This window comes from Somniosus microcephalus, chromosome 27 (genome assembly GCF_052327205.1).
Source record: "Somniosus microcephalus isolate GS21.2 chromosome 27, FLI_Smic_1.0, whole genome shotgun sequence".
NCBI lineage: Eukaryota > Metazoa > Chordata > Chondrichthyes > Squaliformes > Somniosidae > Somniosus > Somniosus microcephalus.
The window spans coordinates 8581445-8609382 of NC_141013.1; the positions used below are offsets into that span (position 1 = coordinate 8581445).

A 27938-nucleotide genomic window follows, 5' to 3' on the forward strand; every position below is an offset into this window, starting at 1 on the left:
GGATTGTGCTTTTATGAAGAATTGTTTGTGATAACCGAACTTCAAGCTAATGTAATAATTGTTCCTGTTGCATTCTCCCAGTAGTGCTATCTATGGGAATTAGGCACCTGGTACAAGTCCGAGATCTTGATAGTAACGTATCCACAGTAACCCAATACATTGACTCGAGTGAAGTGGGATGAACTTGACCAATACGCTTTCTAAAAAATCTTGGTCACCGCTCAGAGGTTGCAGTGTTAAGTTACTTTCTAGTGAATCTGTCAAAAAGCAAATGTGTAACAGCAAATTGTGAGTTGCACAGCTGTAGCAGGATTTTAGCTGGGCATTTTTTGCTGAATGCACAAAACTGTGAAGTGCTCTCCTGAATAAATAATAGTATTGGCTCAATTTGCTCTTTCATCTGCAAAGCCTTCTACAGTAAATGTCAATTTGAACACACACATTGCTCCTTCGATGACTCAATTGGTAAAGACGGTGTGTGAATGTTCCATAAAGACCAAAAGATCTCAGATTTGATTCCTGATCTCAGTTGGGAAAGCTCTGGTGGAGCTTCAACTGACTTTCCCCCGGGCTAGGAAGGAGAAAGTCAACTACCCAGTCACCCTCCGCTGGAAAATGTGTGTGGATGTGGATGTTGCGTGAGGACAGGTTTGGACTTGGCATTGATGTGCCCCCACAGTTGAACAGCTTGCTAATGTTCGTCGTCTTGGTTTGCTTATGAAGATTAGTCACTGGAATGAGGTGCCAAGGCATTGCTGGCACCTATGGATCAGTACCCGTGCAAGAGCCAGTGTCTTTGAGAAGGAGAGAAAATAGAACAAAATAAAGCCGGTGAGGAAAATTGCTCAGTTTCAATGCAAAACACAGTAGTTGTACTAAATGATAGTCTGCTGATAATTTGAAGTATTTTGTACGAAAGAAATTTGAATTATGCAGTAATTCAAACTGAAACACAAATACCGCAAAATGGTAAGTTAGTGCTTTAAAAAAATTGGAATCACTAGATAATTCAAATTGAGCAACTTTGAATTAAAAGCCGCAAATGTAGTGTGTATTTTTGGGGTATTGCTACAATACTCCGGGCAAGTGAAGCGAGAAGCTGCTCCTTTGAAGCACTTTTGCGTTGGTGTTTTTTTTTAGCTTAGATCACTGAAGAGTGGTGTCTGTGCTATCTCACCATGTTAATGTTGGTAAAAAAAGCTCCTTTTTTCCAATGTCAATCATAGGCCCACATTTTTGTGGGGTGGCACGTTTATATTTCCCGAAGGGCATGATTCTGTCCAGAGACACTACTAAAAACTGCGCCTAATGTGCATATTGGAGGTACTAAAAGCAGCTGTGCCATCTCATTTAAAGGCATAAAACAATCCAAAATGTGAAGTTAAGACATGTACAGTATTCTAGATTTAATTGGAAGTTTTGAGCACTTATCTAATATTTCATCCTTTAGTTTTTGTGGCGAATGACATCCATTACCAATTGAGTTTTACTTTGAGAAAAGGAAGAAACATTTTTTTAAGTGTACTGTGTGGTGAGCGTTATGTTAAAAAGAAAAACGGGAATTGAAAATACTGCAGGATTTCTGAATGTTTGACACAGTTGCACTATGAGGGAAAATTTTACAGCGCAGACTGAGATGTATCTGAAATGCTGCATTAAACCTCGGGAAAAGTAGATGATGTAACTAGAATACGTTATCTCCTATCTACTGACCTTGGATTAGTTATAATGTCTACAAATTTATTTTTGGAGTTATGTTGAATTATAGAATAGTCACGTGGATTGCTTCAGTGTTGTAATTGATCAAAACTCATTCATTGTCTCTGCATAATTTTCCGAATCAGTTGAGTTGGTATTGTAGCTTGGGAAGAAACATTGAGCAATAATCAACTCATTTGTAGGTTAATGAGGCTTCAGGTAACTGGTGAAGCTGCTGTGGTAAAGAAGTTTCCATTGAGTATATGCATTTCTGCAACAGTGTTGCTGACAATGTTTTGTTTTGTTGCCATGATAACATGGACAACTTCTGCTTTTTTTTGTCTGACTGTTTAATTCTGTGGCCATATTAGCTTTGTCAATATACTTCCTTCATTGCCGCTGAAGTATGTCTATTGCTTCTGCCACGTTTTGCACAGGTTTGTTTTGTTGGTATTTTCTTAAATTTTGAACTACTGAAAAATGTTCCACAGCTTTGGGATCAACCGTAATGCGAGAAGTAGTCTTGGCGCAACCACCTTCCCAAAAGTTTTTTTCCCCAAAAGGTGCATACAGAATACCAACTACCCCACTTGAAGTATTCTCTGGTCTTGATAGAAATGGCTTTATTTGTCACATTTATTGCCCTTTGTAAAATCTTGTATGATGAGTGTGAGATGACTAGTTTTAAATCACTGGCTGATTTTTCTTACACGATTAAGCTGTCGCTAATTTAGCTTGGGTGTGGAAGAATGAATATTTGAAACTGGGGTGGGTGCAGCATTTGGTAACGTGGATTGGTTGGCTGTGCAACATTTTACTGATTTGAAATATGTCAGAAATTGGCACCAGTACGTGAACTACAGCGTACTACATATTGAATTGGTAATCTTCGAACCTTTTTATATTTTTATAAAAATAAACAGCATCTCCACAGTTACTGAAATGGGACTGCTGCAGATTCCATTGTAAGCTAGAGTACAGTGTGGATGTTATATCATTAGTTCTAGCAGACCGTCTACATTTGCAGAAGAGAAATCAATGTAAAGCCAATGACAGAATCTCAGTAAAAATCAGGATCGTTATTTCAAGTTACATTTTTTTTTGAATTGGCTTACTTGTTGCTTGATATTTTCTTTTTAAACCTCAAATCATCTGCTGTTTGGTCGAGATGAGCAGATAGTTGGATAGAAAAAGCTACAGCTGATCAGAGGATTAAATGTAGCAATCAATGTAGGATTGGAGAATGGGTGGGTGTGCACTTAGTCTTGCGTGCTAGTGATTTGCTTTGTGCAACTTGGCAAAAGCTGGAAGATAACCCTAATTGGCATGTTGAATTTTAAGACTCTGGTTTAGAGTATATTAAGGCCCCTTTGGTTATTGCTTTCTTTGACTTTTTAATTAGTATTTCCATTTTTCGTGGAATCCAATGTAACTAGGCAAAATGTCAAATGGCAATTATTCGAGACCTACGTAACCAACAGTTAATCTGGACCACATTTCTCGGTATCTATTTTTGTTATGGAAAATGGCTCCGCTCCATATAATCTTCCTCTTTTGTGCTTGCAGTATGCTGGTGCTGTGCTAAGTGATGGAAGATAATGTTGAAATTAAAGGTTTGGAGTTTTTAATAGCTTTCATTCTATTTAGTTCCTGTTTTAAGAATTTATTGTTGTATCTTTACTGCATTCCCTGGCTGGTGGCAAGGATGAAACCAGGAGTGTTGTTTTAGAGCTGTTGCTTCAGGAAAAAAAAGTGTAGAAAAGCCTCGGGGATATCAAATTTCCCCTTTCCCGTGGGAGAAGTGCTTGCCCACCACTGGGTAATCCCCACTGTGATTGCAAATGATATGTGAGGTTCTGTAGGCAAAAATCTGCCCTGTACTCCGCAGTGTGTCATGCTGCCTTGCCTGGCCCTAAGTTCATAGTTGGAAAACTGGCATAACTATGATGTTTACTTCAGTGGCTGATTAGGTTCAGCCAGGACCAGTTTTAGCGTTTTATTTTTTTAATAAAATATGATGGTACTTAAACTGAAAGATTTCAGGGTGGGTTATTTTCAGATCTTGGATATACACTTGAAGTACCGTAACCTACAATGCTTCGGACCAAGAGCTGGAAAGTAGGATTAAGCTGGATAGCTCTTTTCGGCTGGCACAGACACGATTGACCGAATGGCGGCTTTCTGTTCCGTAAATTTCTATGATTCTATGAAATCTTAAATTCCCTGTTTTCTGCTTGACTGCATTTTATGTTGGAATTTTTTTTTAAACTGCCCCCCCCCCCCCCCCCCCCCCCCCCCCAAAAAAAAATATTGTACACAGTTCTGCAATTTCACTGCACGAATCACTCAGCAAGGCATGGAGACAGCATTTTTATTTTTATTTCAGCGGTAGATATCCAAATTTTTTTGAATGGTGGGAGTGGAGAAGGCTGTTTGGTGTCAGGCTTTTGCAATTGTCTCCCTGAAGTCTGCAATTTGTTAACTACATTGGTGTTCTCCAGGACAATATTATTAAAATAGTGGCATTTGTCAAAGTCGGCGTGACCTATTACACATCCACAAAAAAATTCAGAGCAGGTAATTTATGCAGTTGGTTAACCCAGGAAGATCTTTGCTCATTACATGTAAGATAACAAATTGCAGAATTTACTTCAGCTTTTTGCATAATTTTTACTTTATTTCATGGAATAGATGGGAATGCATTAAAATCTAGAGGTGATCTCTGCTCAGTAACAGACCATACCTGTAGGTCAAAGTTAAGTGTACAACAATCCTTGAAATGCAAGAATGAGATTCATTTTCTTAAAGAAAATAAATGCCCCTACTGTATTTAAAGGTGAATTCAGTGTAGGTGGTTACAGAGATAATAAAAGGATTAAGATTACCTGAAAGGTCAAAGTTGAGGTATTCGTATGTGGACAATAACATTGACCCAATTATAGATTTATGACTCATGGGATACTCCTAAGTTCTGGTCACATATGCAACGAGATTAGTTTGTGGTGGCTTTTCATGCTGGTATGTGGGGATGCTGGAAATGGCTTCTGTGTTGTAATTTGCTATGTCACAGTAGTTTATGACAATGTCGTCCTTACCTTTGCAATAAATTTTCTACTTTGCTAGTTTCTCAACATTTAAAAAAAAAAAAAAAAAAAAATTCTGGTACAGTACATCTTGTAAAATTGATTTGCTCACAAAACTGAATTTAGCAGAGTTCTCTGGAGGAAACAGAGCATTGTCTTCAATAAAGATTGAAAAGTGTGTTTCAGATAAATTCATATAAATTATATAAATGGTTATTTAAGTATATCGACCTTTTTTTTGTTTCTTCGCTTCCTCGGGTAAATATTCATTGCCATGGGATGCCTTTTCTCTTTTCTTTCCTCTGACCCTAAAGCTTGGATGACTAGGCTCAGAATGAAACCCTGATATCTGGGGAAACTTCAGCTGTGGCACTTCCACTGTTGGTGTCACAGTGCCCTGTGTTTTAAGAGTAGCTTCACATAAGGTTCAGAAAATGATACTTTACCTTGTACATTTTTTTTCATTAATGAAATGTAGTTGCCTACAATTTCTCAGTTGATGGACAGATAGTTTGATTATTTCATTTGTTTGTACACCTTTTCATTTACAGAAGATATTTCCAAGTATGGAATTATTGCCATATTAATCTGGCCCATCTGATATTTTTTATTTTCTGTTGGCTGTGATTTTGTTGATGATGGAATTTGAAGGGGGAGTGATTAGCAAATTCGGTGAAAATAATCAAACATTACATCGATTTGGTGTAGGGTGATCTCAATTTTCCATCTGCTCCTAAGTATACAGTATTGGGATGGTTGAGATTTTGATCTATAACTTAGGAGTTTGTATATTTAAAGGTCACTTTCCACCCCCCCCCCCCCAAGCAGCTTAGATATTCTTTCCTGTGATTTTCAACCCCCAAGTATATTACACGAAATACTAAAAACTAAGCACGTACAAAACACTTCGTACTGATGTGTTGCCTGATGTATTAAAATCTAATTTGCTCACACAAACCTCTCACAAGTATGTCTCCCAGCTTTGTTCACGTTTCCCTCTATATCTCCTTTTTCTCAGTTGCTGTGCCTATGAGGAGGATGCCGAGAAACGCCAGTATGATTTGGACAGGTTGGGTGATTGGGCAGATGCAGTATAATGTGGATAAATGCGAGGTTATCCACTTTGGTGGCAAAAACAGGAAGGCAGATTATTATCTGAACGGCAATAGATTGGGAGAAGGGGAAGTGCAACGAGACCTGGGTGTCCTTGTGCACCAGTCGCTGAAGGTAAGCATGCAGGTGCAGCAGGCGGTTAAGAAGGCAAATGGTATGTTGGCCTTCGTAGCAAGAGGATTCGAGTACAGGCGCAAGGGTGTCTTGCTGCAGTTGTACAGGGCCTTGGTGAGACCACACCTTGAGTATTGTGTGCAGTTTTGGTCGCCTTATCTGAGGAAGGATGTTCTTGCCATGGAGGGAGTGCAGCGAAGATTCACCAGACTGATACCTGGGATGGCAGGAATGACGTATGAGGAGAGATTGGGTCGATTGGGCTTATACTCGCTGGAGTTTAGAAGAATGAGAGGGGATCTCATTGAAACTTATAAAATTCTAACAGGACTAGATGCAGGAAGGATGTTCCCGATGGCAGGGGAGTCCAGAACCAGGGGTCACGGTCTAAAGATAAGGGGTAAGCCATTTAGGACAGAGATGAGGAATTTCTTCACCCAGAGAGTGGTGAACCTGTGGAATTCTCTACCACAAAAGGCAGTTGAGGCCAATTCATTAAATATATTCAAGAAGGAATTAGATATACTTCTTAAGGCTAAAGGGATCAAGCGGTATGGGGAGAAGGCAGGGACAGGGTACTGAGTTTGGATGATCAGCCATGATCTCATTGAATGGCGGAGCAGGCTCGAGGGGCCGAATGGCCTACTCCTGCTCCTATCTTCTATGTTTCTATGTATTTCACACGTCTCTCTTCCTCTCCTGTTTGCTTTGTAGGTGACAGAGATTTGTGTTGTGCACGGCTTGGTTCAGTTTTGCTCCCCAGCACAGGAGGGAAGCTATATAACATTGCACAGCCATTTCACTTAAAGTGAGGAGATTGGAATGTCCTGCCTCCCGTACATTAACTATTTGTTGCTTGGAGAGCAAAGAGAATGTTACAACCGTGAGAACAAGAATTCAGATAAGGGGTGCAAGTCAGGAAAAGTAGCAAAATACTATTCTATTTTGTTTTAACAAAATGTTAAACTTGGTTTAATTCAAATGGCAAGAAGTTGGGAAGCGGAGAAAGAGGTGCCGGTGATGATCTATGTTGAGCGATATACACCTGAAAACAGCAATAACTTTTCAAATCACTAGTATTGAAAAGTTGGAAATCATTGTGACGTAAACAGTTTCTAGCCTGTGTCAAATAGGTAACATTTTTGTAATATATGGCTTTAATAAAGACGTTTTCAGACACCTGCAGCTGTAAAAATACTTACTGGCTGGGGTTTTCTGCTTCTGCGCTTGACAGCGCTTGAATTTCCCTCCATTAAAGTGAATGGAAGGAAAATCACTAGGTGACTAGCACACAGGCTGAACACTCGAGCCCCTGTAGCCAACCCACAAAATTATCCTGATTCATTCAGTTGATTTCCTTGTTGGTGATGCTCTGTATTTTGAAACTAATTCGGTCAACTTTTTGCTCGTTTGGCAGGGCTTTTCTTTCATTGCAATATTTCTGTAGTCAAGTTTGCAAACTGGTGCAAATAGATGAATTCATTGTCTTTAATTGCCACCCCATCAAGGATATTTGGAGAGGAAGTTGGCTAACATCTCGATGTAACACCTGTGACCCAAAAGGCTTTTTTTTGGCTTAAAGGTATAAACATTGCTAATCATCTTTAATTCAGTTTTAAATATCTAATTTAGTTTGGTCCAATTCCTGTAATTGACACTTGGACCCCATGGGCATACAACTGTTACAACAGAGAGTTTATGAAAGACCATCTCCTTCAAGAGCCCTGGAAATTATTGAACTGTAAATAAATCAGTTTTAACCTGAATGGAACTGTCCCTGATTAGATGTTGGGGTAGACAAGACAACATGGTAGACAGCCAATGTGGTATCTGATGTGTTATGTTATCAAAGGGTATTTATTAATCCTGTGGTATGTTATCTCATTTGTAGCACGTCTAATGGCAAAGGTTTTGGTTATCAGGAGATCGATCTGTTTATAGAAACCACTTTTCAGCTGCGAATACAAGTTGAGAGTGTTGGGAAGAAGCATGAATTGTAACAATCACTTTTTCTTTGAATTTTAGCAACGGTTGCAGACTCGCCAAAATGTTTTCCATTTCCCTTGCTTCTCTTATCCCCTCGCCACCCCGGTCTGATGCCATTTATTGCAGAGCTCATAACCGTATTCATAACAGTATTAACTGCTTCCGAGAGATTGGCAACCTTCTGCAACCAGCTGATGTCATATTGAAAGCTGATCTACATGGAAAAACAAGTGGTTCTATTCTGTAATAAAAATAGAAAATGCTGGAAGTACTCAGCAGGTCAGGCAGCATCTGTGGAGAGAGAAAGAGAGTTAACGTTTCAGGTCGATGATCCTTTGTCAGAACTAGAAAAAGTTAGAGATGTAACCGATTTTGAAGCAGGGAAAAGACAAAAGGGAAGGTCTGTGATGGGATGGAAGGCAGGAGAGATTAAATGACAAAAGGGACGATGGTGCAAGGCAAAAGGAGATGGTAATGGGATAAGTTACGAAGCAAAAGATGAGTCTAGATGGGGTGTAAATGGGAATGGCAGCTGCCATGTGAAAAAAGAGGGAAGAGGTTATGGTCTGAAATTGTTGAACTTGATGTTAAATCCAGAAGGCTGTAAAGTGCCTAATTGAAAGATGAGGTGCCGTTCAATTCTGTTGTGTTTGACAAGGATGATACCAGAACTGAGCGGTTATACCTATCAGGAAAGATTGAACAGGCTGGGGCTCTTTTCTCTAGAAAAAGAAAGGCTGAGGGGTGACCTTATGGAGGTTTTTAAGATTATGAAAGAGTTTGATAGGGTAGACGTAGAGAAGACGTTTCTACTTGTGCAGGAGTCCAAAACTAGAGGACATAAATACAAGATAGTCACTAATAAATCTACAGGGAATTCAGGAGAAAGCTCTTTACCCAGAGTGTAATTAGAACGTGGAACTTGCTACCACAAGGAGTGGTTGAGGTGAATATCATGGGTGCATTTGAGGGGAAGCTAGGTTAAGTACATGAGGGAGAAAGGAATAGAAAGGTTATGTTGATAGGGTAAGATGAAGAGGGGTGGGTGGAGGCTTGTGTGGAGCATAAACACTATAAACTTAAAATCCATTGTATAAACTTTGACAATTTTGATTCTACATGGTTTTAAGTTTTCATTAACTCTCCCTGGTTCTGGTCTTTGTGGTCTGTCCTGTTTATTCTTGCCATTTAATTTTACCTGTGTGCCACCTGTTAGACGGAGACTAGAAAGAGCCACTCGTTTTTCCTGTTGTGGGGGACCCATAACATGTCAAGTCCTGGACACTGAGGTCCTGAATTTGCCTCCACTATACTGTGCAGTTGATGAAGCAGTACATTACCACATGCCTGTTACCAGTAGCACAGTATATATCAATATAAAAGTGCCATGTGCTGTTCCTTACCTTACACCTCATGAAACCAAGGGATTTAAAAATTACTTGACATCCAGAAGCTATGTTTTGGATATGATTTTATATAGCGGAACTTTAAAAAATAAAAAATCTGCAACATTGTTTTGTTTTCAACATGCAATCTTCCTAGCTCCAAGTGCTTTTACTAATCATGATTCAAATTTTGAAACCTTGGCTCACCAGATGATTTTCTTTTTTATTAATTCTCAGGATGTGGGCATCACTGGCAAAGCCGGCACTTATTGCTCATTCCTAGGAATGATGAAGGCCATTTAGCCTATCGTGCTTCACCCATCAAGAAGCACCCTTCATTCCCCTCTCTCTCTCACCGCCCCCACCCCCCATTGCATAATCTGATTGTTAAATTATTCCAGGGTTTTTGCTTGTGCTACTTTATCCGGGAGTCCAAAACATGTGTTCATCACTCTGTGTGAAGAAAAATTTCTTGATTTCAGTCCTGAATTTGCCTTTTACTGGTTTGAACCTTTGTCTCCATGTCCAACTCGTAATTTGCTTCAAAGTAATATTTTCATTTTAACTTTTCCATACGCTTAATTATACCTCTACAATCACCCCTTGTGTCTCCTTACTAAGCTGAAAAATCAAGTTTCACCAATCTATCTGCAGGACTCAGACCTGTAACACTAGAGATCAGCCTTGTGACTTTTCCCTGCACTGCCTCTAACGTCTGAATGTCTCAGTGACCAGAACTGGTTGCAGGAGTCAGGCTGTAGTCTGCCCAGAACATTGTACAGTTTGACCAGCACTCCCTCTGATTTATGTTCAACCGTTCTGGCTCTGTAGTTCAGCAATCGATTGGTTTTGTTGATTCTGTTCTGCACTGGTTGGACATGTTTAGCATTGAGCCTATCGAGGTTCCTTAGCCGTTTCAACGCGATTCATGGAGTGCGTGTGTTGCTTGCTTTTCCTTCCTGTGTAGGTGTTGTACACGACTTTGCAAGTGCGGCTGAGTTGGTGTGACTACACAACTGAGTTGTGTGTTTGAATTTTTGCCAAACCACACTGCACTGACGAACACCAAGCACAGTTACTGGATAGAAATAAAACAGAAGTAAAGTTAAAATAAAAATACAGTAGAAAATGGAGCGGACGGTAAGCTGCACATTTAGAACTTTGCTTTTGAAGCTGTTTGTTTCTACAGGACTTGTAATGTTGCTCCATTTTTGTGCAAGACGGCGCTATTACCTACCCAGCCCATGGCCTGCAGAAAGCATTATTTTTAGCCTGTGGCATTTGTAGGACTCCAATGAGAATGAAAAGAGGAAAGCCAGGACCATGTTGCAAGTGGGGTGAGGCAAGAGTAAAAAGAAAATGTTGTGTACGGAGCGGAATGGTGCCAGAACAAAGCAAAATAAGAAGGGAGATTCTGGTAAACACTAGGGAGAGCAAAGAAAATTACAGCTGTCTGATAAAGTTGTTCCTGTTTCTAAAAAGTGTAAAGGCCTTAAAATATGTATTTCAAGGCATTAGTTTCCATCTGCCCCCAGTAAAGATTGTAAACCAGTCCTTATCAAACCGTTCTGCTAGCTGTGACAAAATGTGTGCAGAAACTAAGTGCTCTCCAATGGGGAACAGTTTGGAAAAATGAGCTGGCCATCTAGGTTATACACCGCTCATTGGTTAATGTTTAAGAATAAATGGACACAATTGCTGCTGGAATGTTCCATCTGTTGTTAGAAGCCTGTAGTTTTTTTCTTAAACTTCCTGAGTTAATTATTTCCAATTCACTCTATTTTTATACTTGTACTATAGATCAGATTGTTTTTTTTAAATTTGCAATTCCAGGATGGTGTATACATTGCTGCTTCGTAGCATTGTTCTAATCAGATGTTAATTCACCGGAGTCTGAGGTGATGGTTTCCGAGACGCAGCCTGTGGGTCGCATCAGCCACAATCTAATTGAATGGCCGGACAGACTGAAGGGGCTGAATGGCCTACTCCTGCTCCTATGCTCCGAGACCAGTGAACACCTTCATCCCAGCACTCTGGTTTTTATTGCGTACTTAATGCTTCGAGCGCCCCTGGCCTTGATGAGAAAAGCTAATTCCTGATTGGTGCACTTAGACCAATGTAAGAGCAGCCTTTTACACCAATCAGGAAGCAGATTCCAGGCCCAAGAGGGTGACACAGCCTCAATCTTGCTGTAGGTCCGCAGAAAGAGCAGATGATGTATCAGGAGGCAAGGGCCAAGCCAGGAAGTGCAAAAATGTAAGCAAAGTATTGTATTGTAAGCTGGGGAGAGGGTTTAGATTTTCACTGCATAGCAGGGCTAGGATTTTTTTTGCACATAGGGGTTGCATTTTTAGCATAGGATGCCTCAGTTTTTAGTGTGGGGGGGGGTTGATTTACTGTGATTTTAGGGTTAAGATTTATAGCACGGGGCAGCTTTCATTTTTAGTCATATGTAGGCCTCCAATGTCTTTAATACAAAAAGGTAACGCTGTGAATTTTCAAACTTGCCTGACTGAGCAAGCTTGACTCAAAATCGGCTGCAGTTTCTCTAATTGGACATTTTTATGCAACACATAACCTAACTCATTGATTTTTGTTGGAAAGTTCTGTTTCAGAGGATGCCTGAAATACCAGTTTCCAGCAAGTAGTTTGTCAAAGGATATTTGTTACATAGACTAGGAGTTCCAGGCCTGTGTTGAATTTCCTGATCTCGGCCTGAGTAGCAGTTGAATTGCTACAGTTGGCCATAGTGCCCCTGGCCCCTGGGGGTGGGGGAAGAATCAGCCAAGGTTTCTGCACCTGTTTGCTGTCAAGCGAACATATACAGATGTCAGATAACGGCAAGATCAGGATTGGTTTGTGTTGCTCCCACGCTGAATCAATGGATCAGATCAAAGCTCTGCAGTCCTGCCACACCCAGTCGTGAATGGTGGTGGACCATTAAACAACTAACGTGAGGAGGAGGCTCCATGAATATCCCCATCCTCAATGATGGTGGAGCCCAGCACGTGAGTGCAAAAGACAAGGCTGAAGCGTTTGCAACCATCTTCAGCAAGAAGTGCCAAGTGGATGATCCATATCGGCCTATTCCTGATGTCCCCACCATCACAGAAGCCAGTCTTCAGCCAATTCGATTCACTCCACGTGATGTCAAGAAACGGCTGGGCGCACTGGATACAGCAAAGGCAACATCCCAGGTATCGTGCTGAAGACTTGTGCTCCTGAACTAGCAGCGCCTCTAGCCAAGCTGTTCCAGTACAGCTACAACACTGGCATCCATCTGACAATGTGGAAAACTGCCCAGGTATGTGCTGTCCACAAAAAGGACAAATCCACTCCGGCCAATAACCGCCCCATCAGTCTACCCTCAATCATCAGCAAAGTGATGGAAGATGTCATCGACAGTGCTATCAAGCGGCACTTACTCGCCAATAACCTGCTCACTGATGCCCAGTTTGGGTTCCGCCAAGACCACTTGGCTCCTGACCTCATTACAGCCTTGGTCCAAACATGGACAAAGGATCTGAATTCCAGAGGTGAGGTGAGAGTGACTGCCCTTGACCTCAAGGCAGCATTTGACCAAGTGTGGCATCAAGGAGCCCTAGTAAAACTGAAGTCAGTGGGAATCGTGGGGGGGGCTCTCCACTGGCTGGAGTCATACCTAGCACAAAGGAAGATGGTTGTGGTGGTTGAAGGTCAATCATTACAGCCCCAGGACATCGCTGCAGGAGTTCCTCAGGGCAACCATCTTCAGCTGCTTCATCAATGACCTTCCCTCCAACATAAGGTCAGAAATGGGGATGTTCGCTGATGACTGCAGTGTTCAGTGCCATTCACAACTCCTCAGATAATGAAGCAGTCCATGCCTGCAAGCAACAAGACCTCGGGTATGGGCCGATAAGTGGCAGGTAACATTCGCGTCACAGAAGTGCTAAGCAATGACTATCTCCAACAAGCGAGAGTCTAACCACTGCCCCTTGACATTCAATGGCATTACCATTGCCGAATCCCCCACCATCAACATCCTGGGGGGCCACCATTGACCAGAAACTTAACTGGACCAGCCACATAAATACTGTGGCGACAAGAGCAGGTCAGAGGCTAGGTATTCTGCGGTGAGTGTCTCACCACCTGACTCCCCAAAGCCTTTCCACCATCTACAAGGCACAAGTAAGGGGTGTAATGGAATACTCTCTACTTGCCTGGATGAGTGCAGCTCCAACAACACTCAAGAAGCTCCGACACCATCCAAGACAAAGCAACCCACTTGATTGGCACCCCATCCACCACCTTAAATATTCACTCCCTCCACCACTGGCATACCGTGGCTGCAGTGTGTACCATCTACAAGATGCACCGCAGCAACTCGCCAAGGCTTCTTTGGCAGCACCACCCAAACCCACGACCTCTTCCACCTAGAAGGACAAGGGCAGCAGGCGCATGGGAACACCACCACCTCCCCTCCAAGTCACACACCATCCTGACTTAGAAGTATATCGCCGTTCCTTCATCGTCGCTGGGTCAAAATCTTGTAATTCCCTACCTAACAGCACTGTGGGAGTACCTTCACCACACGGACTGCAGCGGTTCAAGAAGGTGGCTCACCATCACCTTCTCCAAGGCAATTAGGGATGGGCAATAAATGCTGGCCTTGCCATCGACGCCCACATCTCATAAACAAATTTAAAAAAAATAGCCGCCTGGCACTTGCTGTCTAGAAGCACAAATGAAGAATGGCCTTTTGGTTGAAGTAATGAAGGTTTTGTGGAATGGTACCCCAGCCAAAAAATATGCTATTAGTAAAGGAGGAGAGAATAGGAAAGAAGTTTGTCCAAAAAGTGTTAAGTATTTTACATAAAGTACAAAATTGGTGTGAAATAGTAAATTCTGGCTGTACTTTATGAAGGATTGCATTGCAGTGTAACTGTTGGGTTCAAAGTGCACATCTGGCTTGAGATGGGTAACATTTGCCTGAATCAAACACTCAAATCACTCGTCAGAATTTACAGCTATTAATCAGTTGTCTGTAATATTGCTGATTCACCGCACAACTAGTTTGTGTTTTTTTTGCTATCCTGTTTCTTCCTCCTTCTCTGGTTCAAATTAAGTTACTGAGAAATTAATACTTGTGTGAAAGTGAATCCTAGTATCCAAATTAAGTGGAAACTCCTCCATCAGACACATGGCTATTGTGTCACACTTACTCCTGATAACTTTTTTAATGAGCTTGTTAGTTTCACTCATCAAATAAAACCTCTGAAACATAACTGAATTCTAATGACCCTGTGTTGTGAAAGATGGCACTTTGGACTAATTCTGTCACAGCCCAATTTACTCTGCTATGATTGACCTACTTTTCCTTAATACTCTTTGGTGCCAGTTTTCTCCCTTTTTCTGTCCTAGAGATGTTGACTCCTTGCTCGAGTACAGATTCTCCGACTCTGGTTTCCCTCCATTACCTTGTCCGAGTTGGTATTGCTCATGTGAACATTGGTGAGTGTGTCAGAAACTATTAAATGGCAGAAGGTATTGGCACTCAACCCTATTCTGTTCCCATCTGATACCCATTCCCTGTAGCAGTTGCTGGATAATGATCAGGAGTGGGAACTCTATATGCATTTTTTCCATTGCTAGCCTGGGGGTGCTGGTCAGTTGTAGCCCCTCCCCCTCTCCTATCTATATTATCCTAGTTGGAATCTGCACAGACTGCAGATTGAACCTGGTGTCCCCCTCCCTGGTTCTGTCTGCCTCAGCTACTTACTGGGTGAACTCATTAAGGCATGGAGGAGAGGGTAAGCCAGTAAAAAAAACATTTAAATTATGCTGATGAGACACCGGAATCAACATTTATTCAACTGTGCCCGGAGTGTATCCTTTCTGTGCAAGTATTTTCTAGCTATAACAGTCTATGATATTGAATGGCGGAGCAGGCTTGACGGGCCGAATGGCCTACTTCTCCTATTTTTCTAATTTTATCCTATGTTTCTACAATCTATATTAATGACTTGGATGAAGGGACTGAGTGTAACGTATCCAAGTTTGCTGCTGATACAAAGTTAGGTGGGAAAGTAAGCTGTGAGGAGGACGCAAAGAGGCTGCAGAGAGATGTAGACAGGTTGACTGAGTGGGCAAGAACATGGCAAATGGAATACAATGTGGGGAAGTGTGACGTTATCCACTTTGGTAGGAAAAACAAAAAAGCAGAATATTTTTTGAATAGTGAGGCTGGGAAATGTTTGCGCTCAGGGGGACCTGGGTGTCCTTGTACATGAATCACAAAGTTAACATGCAGGTATAGCAAGCAATGAGGAAAGCAAATGGTCTGTTCGGTTTTGTTACAAAGGGATTAGAGTATAAGAGTAAAGAAGTCTTACTACAATTATACAGGGCATTGGTGAGGCCACACCTGGAGTACTGTGTACAGTTCTGGTCTCCTTACCTAAGGAAAGACATACTTGCCTTAGAGGGAGTGCAGCAAAGGTTCACTTGACTGGTTCCTGGGATGAGGGGATTGCCCTATGAGGAGAGGTTGAGTAGACTAGGCCTATATTCCTTCGAGTTTAGAAGAATGAGGTGTGATCTAATTGAGACATATAAAATTCTTAAGGGGCTTGACAGGGTTAATGCTGGGGAATCTAGAACACGGGCACAGAATAAGGGGTAGGCCATTTAGGACTGAGATGAGAAATTTTTTTGCTCAGAGGGTTGTGACTCTACCCCAGAGAGCTGTGGATGCTCAGTTGTTGAGTATATTCAAGACAGAGGTTGATAAATATTTGGGAACGAAAGGAATTAAGAGATATGGGGATAGGGCAGGAAGGTGGAGTTGAGGTAGAAGATCAGCCATGATCTTGTTGAATGGCAGAGCAGGCTCGAAGGGCCAAATGGCCTACTCCAGCTCCTATTTCTTATGTTCTAACAGGCCTTGAAAATAATTATTTTTCAAAAATAAATCTCCATCCCAATGTACTGCAAGGCCAACTTAAAAAGCACTGCACGTGAACACACTTGCATGTGCACAGTTGTTTCTGTTAAATGTGGAAATACCAGCTAGATTTCCTTCTGATCACTGCTTGGTTACTCCTACTGGGGGATGTTCAGTTGGAGTAACTGCACCTATTACAAGTTTGCACCTTCAGGAGAGGTGTGGAGAAGAGATGAAATTATTTTTGTGCTAATATTTACGTGCAGTGAGAAAATTGTTTCTAGCATCTTTCTGAATCATTTTCATCTAAATCCATTCCAAAGTTATTTTTAAAGCGTATTGTGATCTTAATGATTTTTAAAAGAACAAATTAGCTATGCCAAGCTTTCATGCCACCAAAAATCTTATCTGACTACAAGGGGTTTCGAAGTTATTATGAGGCTGCTTAATTTAATATCCAATTAGGTGTCCTATTCTATAGATAGCAAATGTGTGAATTTATACAGTGCAATCTGTTTTCATGTTGGTTGTTGACTACTGTCTTGGAACTGAACCAAAATGCATAACACTGCAGTTTGACAGTACTGGTGAATCTCATCGGGGATTAACCTTGTGAATATAAATGAGGCCCAAGAGATTAATCTAACATCATTAATACAGTTGTTTGCTTCCAGAAATTGATTCGTTATTATTGCATTTTAGAAATGAAGTTGTTTTCTTGTATTTAAATCTTTACCAGATGCATTCGAGCATGTCCTTTTTTATATAAAAAAATTATAATGCAGTAATAAGCCTGAAGTTATTTTGTTGAAAATGTTTATTCCCCGAGGAAGCTGAGATGTAGTGTCCAGTTCTGACGATTGATTTGGTTTTTTACAGCTTACCTGAAGGAGTGCAGTGGACATTGTGTTATCAACTGGATGTGCTGTACTATCCGTAACATATTTTAAATGTTTTTATTTCACTAGATTCCAAATAAAAGGGGAAACCTTTTTATGTGGTTCACTTCATGTTTGTGCCAATTTTAAATGTGTTCAAACATGTCTCTCTGGGGGTTTGACTGAAGTACAAGGGACAGACAGTGGTAGGGGGACGGTACCAAGTAATCTGTAGTTTAACCCCTTATGGTCATGTTGGTTTTCTTTTTTTCAAATTTAACCCCCCCCCGCCCCCCCCCAATAATGTAGGTACTGATTCTTCCAGGATTTTGACCCAGCGTTGATAATGGAATGGCAGGTCAGGATGGTGTGTAACTTGGAGGGGAACTTGAAGGTGATGGTGTTCTCATGCGCCTGCTGCCCATGTCCTTCTAGGTGGTAGAGGTCGTGGGATTGGGAGGTGCTGCTGTAGAAGCCTTGGTGCGTTGCTGCAGTGCATCTTGTAGATGGTAGACACTGCAGCCACAGAGTGAATGTTTAAGGTGGTGAATGGGTTGCCAATCAAGTGGGCTGCTTTGTCTTGGATGGTGTCGAGCTTCTCGAGTGTTGTTGGAGCTGCACTCATCCAGGCAAGTGGAGAGTATTCCATCACACTCCTTACTTGTGCCTTGTAGATGGTGGAAAGGCTTTGGGAAGTCAGGAGGTGAGACACTCGCCACGGAATACCCAACCTCTGACCTGCTCTTGTTACCACAGTATTTATGTGGCTGGTCCAGTTAAGTTTCTGGTCAATGGTGACCCCCAGGATGTTGATGGTGAGGGATTCGGCGATGGTAATCCCGCTGGATGTCAGTGGGCGGTGGTTAGACTCTCTTGTTGGAGCTAGTCATTGCCTGGCACTTGTGTGGCGCGAATGTTACTTGCCACTTCTCAGCCCAAGCCTGAATGTCATCCAGGTCTTGCTGCATACGGGCATGGACTGCTTCATTAGCTGAGGAGTTGCGAATGGAACTGAACACTGCAATCATTAGTGAGCATCCCCACTTCTGACCTTATGATGAAGGGAAGGTCTTTGATGAAGCAGCTGAAGATGAGGACACTGCCCTGAGGAACTCTTACAGCAATGTCCTGGGGATGAGATGATTGACCTCCAACAACCACAACCATCTTCCTTTGTGCTAGGTATGACTCCAGCCAGTGGAGAGTTTTCCCCCTGATTCCCAGTGACTTCAGTTTTACTTGGGCTCCTTGATGCCACACTCTGTCAAAAGCTGCCTTGATGTCAAGGGCAGTCACTCTCACCTCACCTCTGGGATTCAGCTCTTTTGTCCATGTTTGGATGAAGGCTACAGGAAACTTTCGATTTACCGGCACCTAAATAACCGGAAATCTCGGTTAACCGGCAAAATGCAGGAGTAGGTTCATACTTCATATTACTTGCCTTCCTCCCATCTGTTGCTGTGCAAGGGTGTGGCTGCAGCTGTTGCTAAGCTACAGAGACACTTGTGGCCATTGTTCTGAACCTGTTGCTAAGCAACAGGGTTTGTTGCTTTATACAGAGCCTTCAGCTCTGGTATTGTTCACTCTAGCGCTCGGTGATCCAGAATTTTTGATGAACCGGCACCACATCGGTCCCGTCGGTGCCGGATTTAAAAAAAGTTTCCTGTATAATGAGGTCTGGAGCCAAGTGGTCCTGGTGGAACTCAAACCGGGTATCGATGAGCAGGTTATTGGTAAGTGCCGCTTGATTGCACTGTCGACGACACCTTCCATCACTTTGCTGATGATTGAGTGTAGATGGGGCAGTAATTGGCCAGATTGGATTTGTCCTGCTTTTTGTAGACAGGACATACCTGGGCAGTTTTCCACATTGTCAAGTAGATGCCAGTGTTGTAGCTGTACTAAAACAGCTTGGTTAGAGGTGCGGCTAGTTCTGGAGCATATGTCTTCACGGCAGCCGGAATGTTGTCGGGGCCCATAGTCTTTGTTGTATCCAGTGCGCTCAGCCGTTTCTTGATATCACGTGGAGTGAATCGAATTGGCTGAAGACTGGCTGCTGTCATGGCGGGGACCGATATGGATCATCCACTCGGCACTTCTGGCTGAAGATAGCTGCAAACGCTTCAGCCTTGTCTTTTGCACTCGCCTGATGGGCTCCGCCATCATTGATGGGGATATTCATGGAGCCTCCTCCTCCCATTCGTTGTTTAATTGTCCACCACCATTCACGACTGGATGTGGCAGGATTGCAGAGCTTGGTGTACCAGATGGGTTTTTACAACAATCCGATAGTTTCATGGTCACCATTACTGAGACTAGTTTTTTTAATTCTAAATTAATTTAATTAACTGAAATTAAATTTCCCAGTTGCCGTGGTGGGAATTGAACTCGCGTCTCTGGATCATTAGTCCAGGCCTCTAGATTGCTAGTCCAGTAACATAACCACTATGCTACTGTTCCCAAAAATTGTACTGGTCTGAAAGAATTCTACCCTATCTTTTTTATTGATGGTGGTGATGGGCTTTCTCCTTAAGTAGGCAATCCAAGATATTGACCCAGTGACGAAGAAAGGATGGTAATATACGTCCAAGTCAGGATGGTGGGTGACTGGGAGGTGATTGTGTTTCATGACATTACTACTTTTGTTCTCCGTGGTAGATGTTGCGGGGTGGGGTGGGGGGGGGTGGAAATGCTGTTGAAGTAACCTTGGTGAGTTGCTGCACTGGATCTTGGGAGATCTTACATACTCGGCCACAGTATTCTGTTCATGGAGGAAGTGGCTGTTGAGTCCAGTGACTGGAGTGCCGATCAAGCGAATTGCTCTCTTGGATGGTGTCGAATAGCACCCCTACTGCTAACCGCTCAAACTGGGAATTTAAACCGGGGCCCTCCATTCTGTGTGGTTGAGTTGCAAGTTGCATTCACAACTGAGCCATTCGGGAGCTTCCCGTTCTCTCTTTATTGCAAATCTATTGCCAGCCTTTCTTGCTACCTTTGTCCATTGCTAGTGAGTGTAATGGAGGTAAGCAGGAGCAGGATGAATTTAGACAGCAGGTGCATACTGATGGAGTTGGGAAGGAAGCACTGGAATGATATGGTCTGCTGAGGATAAAGATGCATCGGAAATGACAAATTTTATTGGGCTGTAGCAGATGGTTCAAAAGATGGCTATTGAAAGTTGAAAATACAACCGGGGAACAGACGAGAATGATTTGAAACCCATCCAATACACGGCACCCTTACATCCCAGTACATCAGGAAATCTATCTTGATGCACTAAGATGTAGTAACGTTGCATTTCTCTCTCCTAGAAAAGAGCAAGATATTTGTCCTTGGAGCATGTTGAAATGTCAAAAGAATTTTTGCCTTTCCATTGGAAATAGCTGTTCACTTTCTGTATTAATTTTTTTATTTGCTTAGATTCAGGGCTCAAATTGAATCATTTAAATCTGATGGTCACTACATTGCCGTTGATTGTTAATTCCAAGCTAGTACAGTTGCTACCAGTTTTGAATGCCTTAATGCTCGTAACATTTACTTCGAATTTTGTTTTTGATAGAGGCAATTTACATGACCAGCACTTTAGTTTCTTGCAGTTAGAGCTAGTGTTGGGTAGCAGGCCAAATACTATCGATAGTACACTTTTACAGAAACACTACACACCTGCTGTCTATATGTATACCTGTATCTTCAGACTGTAACCGATTTTTTTTTTAAATGGTCACTGACTTAGCCACTGACAATTGGCATTACAACAGTTTAAGTCAGAATACAAATGTCCAGACGTGTATTAAAATGAATCCTACTGCATGCAGCATCCTTTTGCTTTGTGCTGGTTTGAGGTTCTACCTGTTGCAGTAAATAAGGGAATAGTAAGCTGGAAGGTAACACAAGAGGGAAATAGTGAATGCACAGTGGTTGTAAAATGTGTCTTCTGTCTTGGCATTGAAATTTACCAAGACAGATGGGATGAAGTGTTTTCGGCTGTAAAATAAATGTAGGCAGTCTCATTTTAGTTCAGTGGATGGTTGGCCTTTAGGACAAAGCTAATGTCAAAATTGGCACAGAAAAATTCCTAACAAATCCCATTGTCTTGGCAGCTTCTCTGATCAATTCCCAGAGAAAAAGCTACAATATTAATGCATGTCCATTTTCATACTCTAAATTATGTATGAAAGATCCTTTTTAAAATGATCCCACCTGTCATTTATAGCATAAAAATTACAGATGGTCTATTTCTAGCTAGTTGAAATTAGCGTAATTGTATCTGAGTTTCTGGTGAATGAAATCTTAAATTCTGAAGCATTACCTAAAACGTTTTCAGGAGGCTAGGTGACAAACTTGCAGTATGAAATGTTCAATGTTTTAATACGAAAAAAGTAGTGTTCTCAACATCTGAAGTGGCTTATGAAAAGCTTGTACAAAAGAATGTATTCCTTAATTCACTAATTCATAAAAGCAATTGTTACTTGTCTTAGACTAGCAGAGCAAACCATGAGCCCAGGGTCTAATGTGGAAGCTGTTTTGGGGGAATAAACTCTTACAATCTTGCTGGGGTTTTTTTTCCCCAGATGAAGAAGCCATGCTGCTTTTTGTGTTGATTTTCTTTTTAAATGAGGTGGCATTCAGAAACTAATCATGGTGCTGAAATACTTTGCCTTTTTCTTCCCATTGCTTTGTAAACATCACAGTGGGGGAAAAAAGCAGCATAATTATTATGGTTTCTGCATTTCACAGTATATCAGTTTATCACAGTATCATGACATTCTTTCTTGGTTACAGGTTACTAATACATTCCCTCTTATCCTACCACTGATGGACTAGATGAGAAACAGTGCAGAATTTGAGCCAGTTAGCAGAATTGCTAGTGCAGAGAATGGTACACTACTCAAACAATGATTCTTATACAAGAACAGTGATCAAGTAGTACTCTCTTTTCAACGTCACATGTAAAGCTGCAGTGTAGTCCCTTGCTCTTTCTTTCTATGTTTTTTGTTCAATTTTCTAATTTACTGTCCTGAAGGAAAGCCTGGTTGCCAGTACAGGTTGAGTGTCCTGAATCCGGGACCGAGGCCAAGCTGGTTTTCGTGTTTTTCCGGACTTCGGAACATGTTTCTGATGTCCGAAGTCCGAAAATATCGCAACCTGGGTTCGGGTGTTTTTGGACATCAGAAACACGTTCCGAGTCCGGAAATGCCTGGGCCCAGGTTGCAATATTTCCGGTTTTTGGACGTCCCCTTGTAGTTCTTCTCGCAGGCCTTGTAAAATCCTGACAGGACTGGACAGACTAGACGCAGGAAGGATGTTCCCGATGGTCGGGAGTCCAGAACCAGGGGTCACAGTCTAAGAATAAGGGGTAAGCCATTTAGGACAGAAATGAGGAGGAATTTCTTCACCCAGAGAGTGGTGAACCTGTGGAATTCTCTACCACAGAAGGCAGTTGAGGCCAATTCATTAAATATATTCAAGAAGGAGTTGGATATATTTCTTAAGGCTAAAGGGATCAAGGGGTATGGGGAGAAAGCAGGGACAGGGTACTGAATTTGGATGATCAGCCATGATCTCGTTAAATGGCGGAGCAGGCTCGAGGGGCCGAATGGCCTACTCCTCCTATCTTCTATGTTTTGTAGTCCTCGCTTCTTCGCAACGCATGGCAAGCCTCCCTCTCTTGTTTTTGCAACGCAGTACTCTGTAACTACTTAATGTGAGCCTCCTGGCCTGTATCTTTTGCTACCATCTTCAAATTTGAAAAGGAATGTACAGTACTCTCAGCAGTAGTTGGATTTCATTTTTTGACTTTTCACTGGGCCTGGCTGGCGACGGAAACGGTTTGACAGGGTGTCCGGATTCCGGAACATTTTACAGATTCTGGACGACCCTATCACCAATCGTCCCAGAGTCAGGATTCCGGAACTCTGGATTTTGGAAGCTCAACCTGTACCTCATCCAAGTGCCCGCATAAGTGTGACTGGGAACGTTCGATCTATTCAATAAGCAAATCGCAATCAAACGTGTACATTTTCATTAGAGGCCACTGGATAGCCATCAACAGTGGGGACCCTAAACCATCTCTGGTTTTGATCCCCTCGCTGTAACCTGTGGATCTTACTGACATGGCTGAATTTGGCTAACTCAATGAAGGTTGGAGGCTGAAGCTGAGACCTTTCTGGTCAGTGATATATAAGGTGCATGTATCCATGCAAAAATTGGTAAGAAGCAGAAGTAGTACCGAAAGAGCTATTGACATTTATTTATAAGAGATTTGAACTTTCTGCAGTGTTTTTCTGTCCGAAATGCGATAAATTAATGTCATTAGCCTACTTTCTCTAGCTGACTTGGTTTGATTTGCAAGTCATGGATGAAGAGCAGAGGTCAGTGGCATATGTACACTATACCATGCTACTTAATATGCCTGCAGTTAAAAGTTAAATCTAGTCAAAAAATGATGTGTAAGCTGTTTCAGTTCACTCTGATGTATGGGGGTCATAAATATATTTTTGGTTATTACATGGCATAACAGGATGCAGCTGTAGTCCTCTATAAGGACAGATGTGTTGTACGTTTGACCATTGTGGCACTGGGAGTGCAAAAGAGAAAATTGTACTGGAGCACCAATAAGGAAAGTCGCATATCTTGTAGCCTAATGCATGCGACAGCAGCCCTGGTTGAACAAGTGATTTGAATTTCATGCATACAGGGAACAGCATTTTTGTGAGGTACTTTCATGGACAGAAGCAGCAGCGTATGAAATTTTGGCACCAGTATTGTGTGGCTATTTGGATTGATCCAGAATGAATTACAATTGCAGCAGCAGTTCTGTTTCTACAGTGCTGCTTCAGTCATAATTCTGAAGAGATTTGTGATGTATTCAAGAGACTTCTGGAGCTGCGCATGTCTTGGTGTTGCTCTCCCTTATTGTGGAGAAAACAGGTAGATGCAGCTGGGTACCTCCTTACAGTGTTGCGTGAGATCATGGGGTATCGTAGACAGACCCCCTCTGTGGCAATGTGCTGTTGTGCACTGTGCTACCATTCTGCCCAAGTGTCGTGCATGTTAAATCCTGATAAAAGCACTGATAACTTTACACTTGGATCAGGAAGAGAATGGTACTTGGCTCAAGTATGCTCTTTGATCCAGGCTGCAACTGTATGGTGATTGTCTCTGTTCCCTAAGGTAGTGCTGAGATCAGGTCATGGAGTCCCAGGAATACATGTAACTATAGTAACTTCATGTTTTAGCCACTGGATCAAAAGTCAATACTGTGATAAGATTTGTAATAATGTGATTTAACGAGATGAAAATATAAACCAAGATTTATGCCTGGATAGGGTGGAGGGAATAAGAACCTAGAGACTACAACCATTTTTAGTATATTTTCTGATACCAAGTGCTGAAGCAGTAATATTTGAGACAGGAGAGGCAAATTCGACAAACTGAATTTTTTTTTTTTTGTTGCTTTGTTTAGTCACCATTTCAGGGGCAGGTATTGCCGAGCAAAGTTTAAAAAAAAAAAATCTACATTTTATTTTTAAATGTTAAGAGTGCGCAATTCTGTCTTGCGTGTCCTGCTGAGTTGGTGGTTAAAATGTTGCTGGGGCCCTAATTACGTCCCTGATTTGCATGGGTTAATGAGGCTCGCTCATCTGAGTCAGCTGGGCTCATCAGCCATCGTACAAAATCGCGAGTAGAGCGGGAACGGAGAGGTAAGTTTTCGGAAGGGATTTCAGCTGCACGGCTGCCCCATTTCTGCCAGCCGGGTGGGTTAAAATTGCCCCCATCGTGTCTGCTGTCACGTTGTACACTTCTTTTACGTGGATGTGCACTTCCGTTACCTGGCTTCACTGGTGGTTCGACGAAACATGGAAGATACATTACAACTCTGACTTGAGGGCTTTATTTCTCATCAAAATTGAAAAGAAGTTAAATTTATAACTTGCCCACTGACTTTTATTCTAGTTTTGAGTTATGTGTGTATTTTATGTGTGACTCTCCCCTGCCTCCCAAAAGAAATATCTGGAAACAGGATGGCTCAGCAGTTTATTATGGTAATTGTATGTGTAAGCACTGGAGATGTCTTTTCATGGCAGCCATGTTCTGTTAGAGTAAATTGGTCTCCAAAGGTGAGGTTTTTTTCCTTGTCCCAATGCGCCCTCAGGGTCATGGTGACCTCTTTTTGGGTTATAATCTCTTATTAGTGATCTGTTGCACAACACAAGGCTTGTTGTATTAAATGGCTATTAATAAAGGGTAAGATTAAGCTGATCCCTTTTCAATAGTGTGTGCAATTTGCATGCTCATAGATGTAGGATCTTCCCAATATGTCATCTATGCAAAGTTTTTTTAGTGACTTCAATTCAATTTTATTTGCCATATGTAACCAGTACAAGTACAATGGAATGCTTACTCCCCGTGGGGACACGTTAGCTATTTTTACAGCGCCGTGTTCAGAAAGTCAATTCTTTGGCATCCAGTGGCAGTGGGAGCACAATGTCCCTCAGCTGCTCCGTCCTCCTCGTCACCGCGGCCTCCTCCTCACTGTTGCCGGCTCGGCTCCACGTGTGGTGGCCTGCTTCTCCCGCTCACCCTCTGGCCACCATTCCCAGCTCCCCTCCTCCCAGTCGGACTGCGAGTCGTCCTGGCTGCTGCTGCGTCCCGAAGCGCTGCGCTGGCTCCGCCCGACTCGCCGAACACATCCTCCGGTCGCCGCAGCCTCCACCTCACCGTCGCCGGCTCCACGGTCCGACGGCCCGGGCCTGCTTCTCCCGCTTCCGTTATACTGCTTGAGATTAATTGAATACGTTCAGTTTCACTATGCGAGCAGTAATTTCACTTTGCAGGCAGTCACTTTGTTGGGAATTGGAGCATGTCACTTCATTCTGCTCAAACATTGCCGCTATATTAATTCTAGTTTTTTTAAAAACAATTATTCTTTATTCAAGTAGACACCAATTAATTCAGATTTTGTTTCTCACCCCCACAATAGGACAAAACGATGGCCAGCCTGCTTTAGACCTATGCCAGTGCTACTCTGAATCAGCTGCTAAGAGGCTTATGACAGTATCTGGAAGGATTGCTGTGTTCTTAATTCCCTCCCCCAGAATGCAGGATCCTGACTATATTTGGTGCTTCTCCACAGCAGTCCAGCTGTGTTTGGATACTTGGCAACGTGGGGTTAAACTCCTTCCCAACATGTACTGGATTGATGCCTGTCGGATTGGGTTTAACCAGTGGGATGACGTCCATAATTCTTTTTGCTGGAAATAATCAAACCGCAGTATACCTTTAGTAAAAGACTGGACGATTTCCTAGCAGCATTTTGTTCAGCCTTTGCTATCCTTCTTTAATTGAAACAAATGAACAAAAATTTGCGAATATCTCCATCCCAGCAAAAGCAATGACACAAAAGCATGGAGTTTAATTTTTTTTTTTTTTAATTGTACTTTTAGGTTCCTTGCTGCCAGCACTGACCTCTAGACAAGAGAGCAATATGTTGTCAGGCCTCTATCTGTGTTGTAACCAGATAGCAGGAGGTGCGAGAGACGCGGGGTTATTGGCCTGCTTTTTCTCCTCCTTTTGGGATCTAACTGGCCTCTGTTTGGTACCTCCCAAGGTAACCCAACTAAGATCGTTGTTAGGTTTAAAAGCTTCTGTAGCCCACTACTACTTCCTAGTTAATATTTATATGTGACAAAAGAAATAGAAAACCAAGAACTCTTTCCTTGTTTTTGGAGTCTTGACATGAACAGCACATAGGTTATCTATAGGACAATGCACATCAATAGATAGGACAATGCACATCTTGCAGTATGCGATAAGGCATCAACACTTTTGATGAGTTGCTGTGTAAACTGTGAGAGCAAAGCTCAGGTGTCAGCAGAGATGTGTTGCAACCTTGGAGCACACTTCAGAATGTGGCGCTCTTAAATATATACAGCATCGGATTTCTTAGCTATTTAGTACACTGTTTGGGGGACATTATGCTGGACAAATTTGAGGATACGATAGTGTAGTGGCTATGTTACTGGACTAGTAAGCCAATGCCCTGGACTTTTTTACTTCTTTTGTTTCTTTTATTCTTTTGTCCGATCGCAGCCCTGCCTCCGATCTATCTTTTTCCAGTTTTGAAGAAGGATTCGACCCGAAACGTCAACTCAAATTTCTGTCCACGGATGTTGCCTGACCTGCTGAGTTTTTCCAGCATTTTCTGTTGTAACCCTGGACTAATAATCCAGAGAACGTAAGTTCATACCCCATCCTGGCAGTTTGAGAATTATAGTTCAAATTATCTGGTATCAGTAAAAAGTGACCACGACGATGTTGGATTGTCGATGGTAAACCCAGCGTGGTTCACTAATGCCCGGTCCTTACTGGGTCTTACTTCAGTCCCACGCCAATGTGGTTGACTCTTAATTGCACTCTGAAGTGGCCTTGCCAACCACTCAGTTGTATCAAACTGCTCAGGGCAACTAAGGATGGGCAATAATTGCTGGCCATGCCAGTCACCCCCACATCCCAAGAATGAATAATTAAAAAAAAAAAGTACATTAAACAAAGGCATGCGTTGCTACCTGCATTTATTTAAACAATATCGAACTGTTTGGATGAGTTTGAAAGGAAGCTGCCTACAGTGCTACCTTGGGTCCCAGGTGAGGTAGAAACCACTTACTTTATAATATGGGTCAGATAATTCTAATAGTTAAAGTAACCAAGACAATTGCATATGTCATTCATGACTGTATCTATGCAGGCTAATGAG

At 42.2% G+C, this 27938-nt stretch overlaps 1 protein-coding gene across 6 annotated transcripts in view; it reads left to right on the forward strand.

The window, feature by feature from the left end:
* pias1b (protein inhibitor of activated STAT, 1b) overlaps positions 1-27938 on the forward strand; it is a 153699-nt gene that overhangs the window by 44203 nt on the left and 81558 nt on the right. For 2 of the 6 annotated variants that reach the window (XM_085968471.1, XM_085968470.1), the window contains exon 1: positions 931-3311. The exons of 2 other annotated variants lie outside the window; for them this stretch is intronic. Coding sequence is in view for 3 of the 4 variants with exons in the window: in XM_085968470.1 (XP_085824596.1) it covers positions 3297-3311 (15 nt within the window). In the remaining variant the exon portion in view is untranslated. Of the gene's footprint in view, positions 1-930; positions 3312-18806; positions 18916-27938 lie in introns of those variants that run through there. 2 more of the 6 variants (XM_085968469.1, XM_085968467.1) reach the window with 2 other exon arrangements.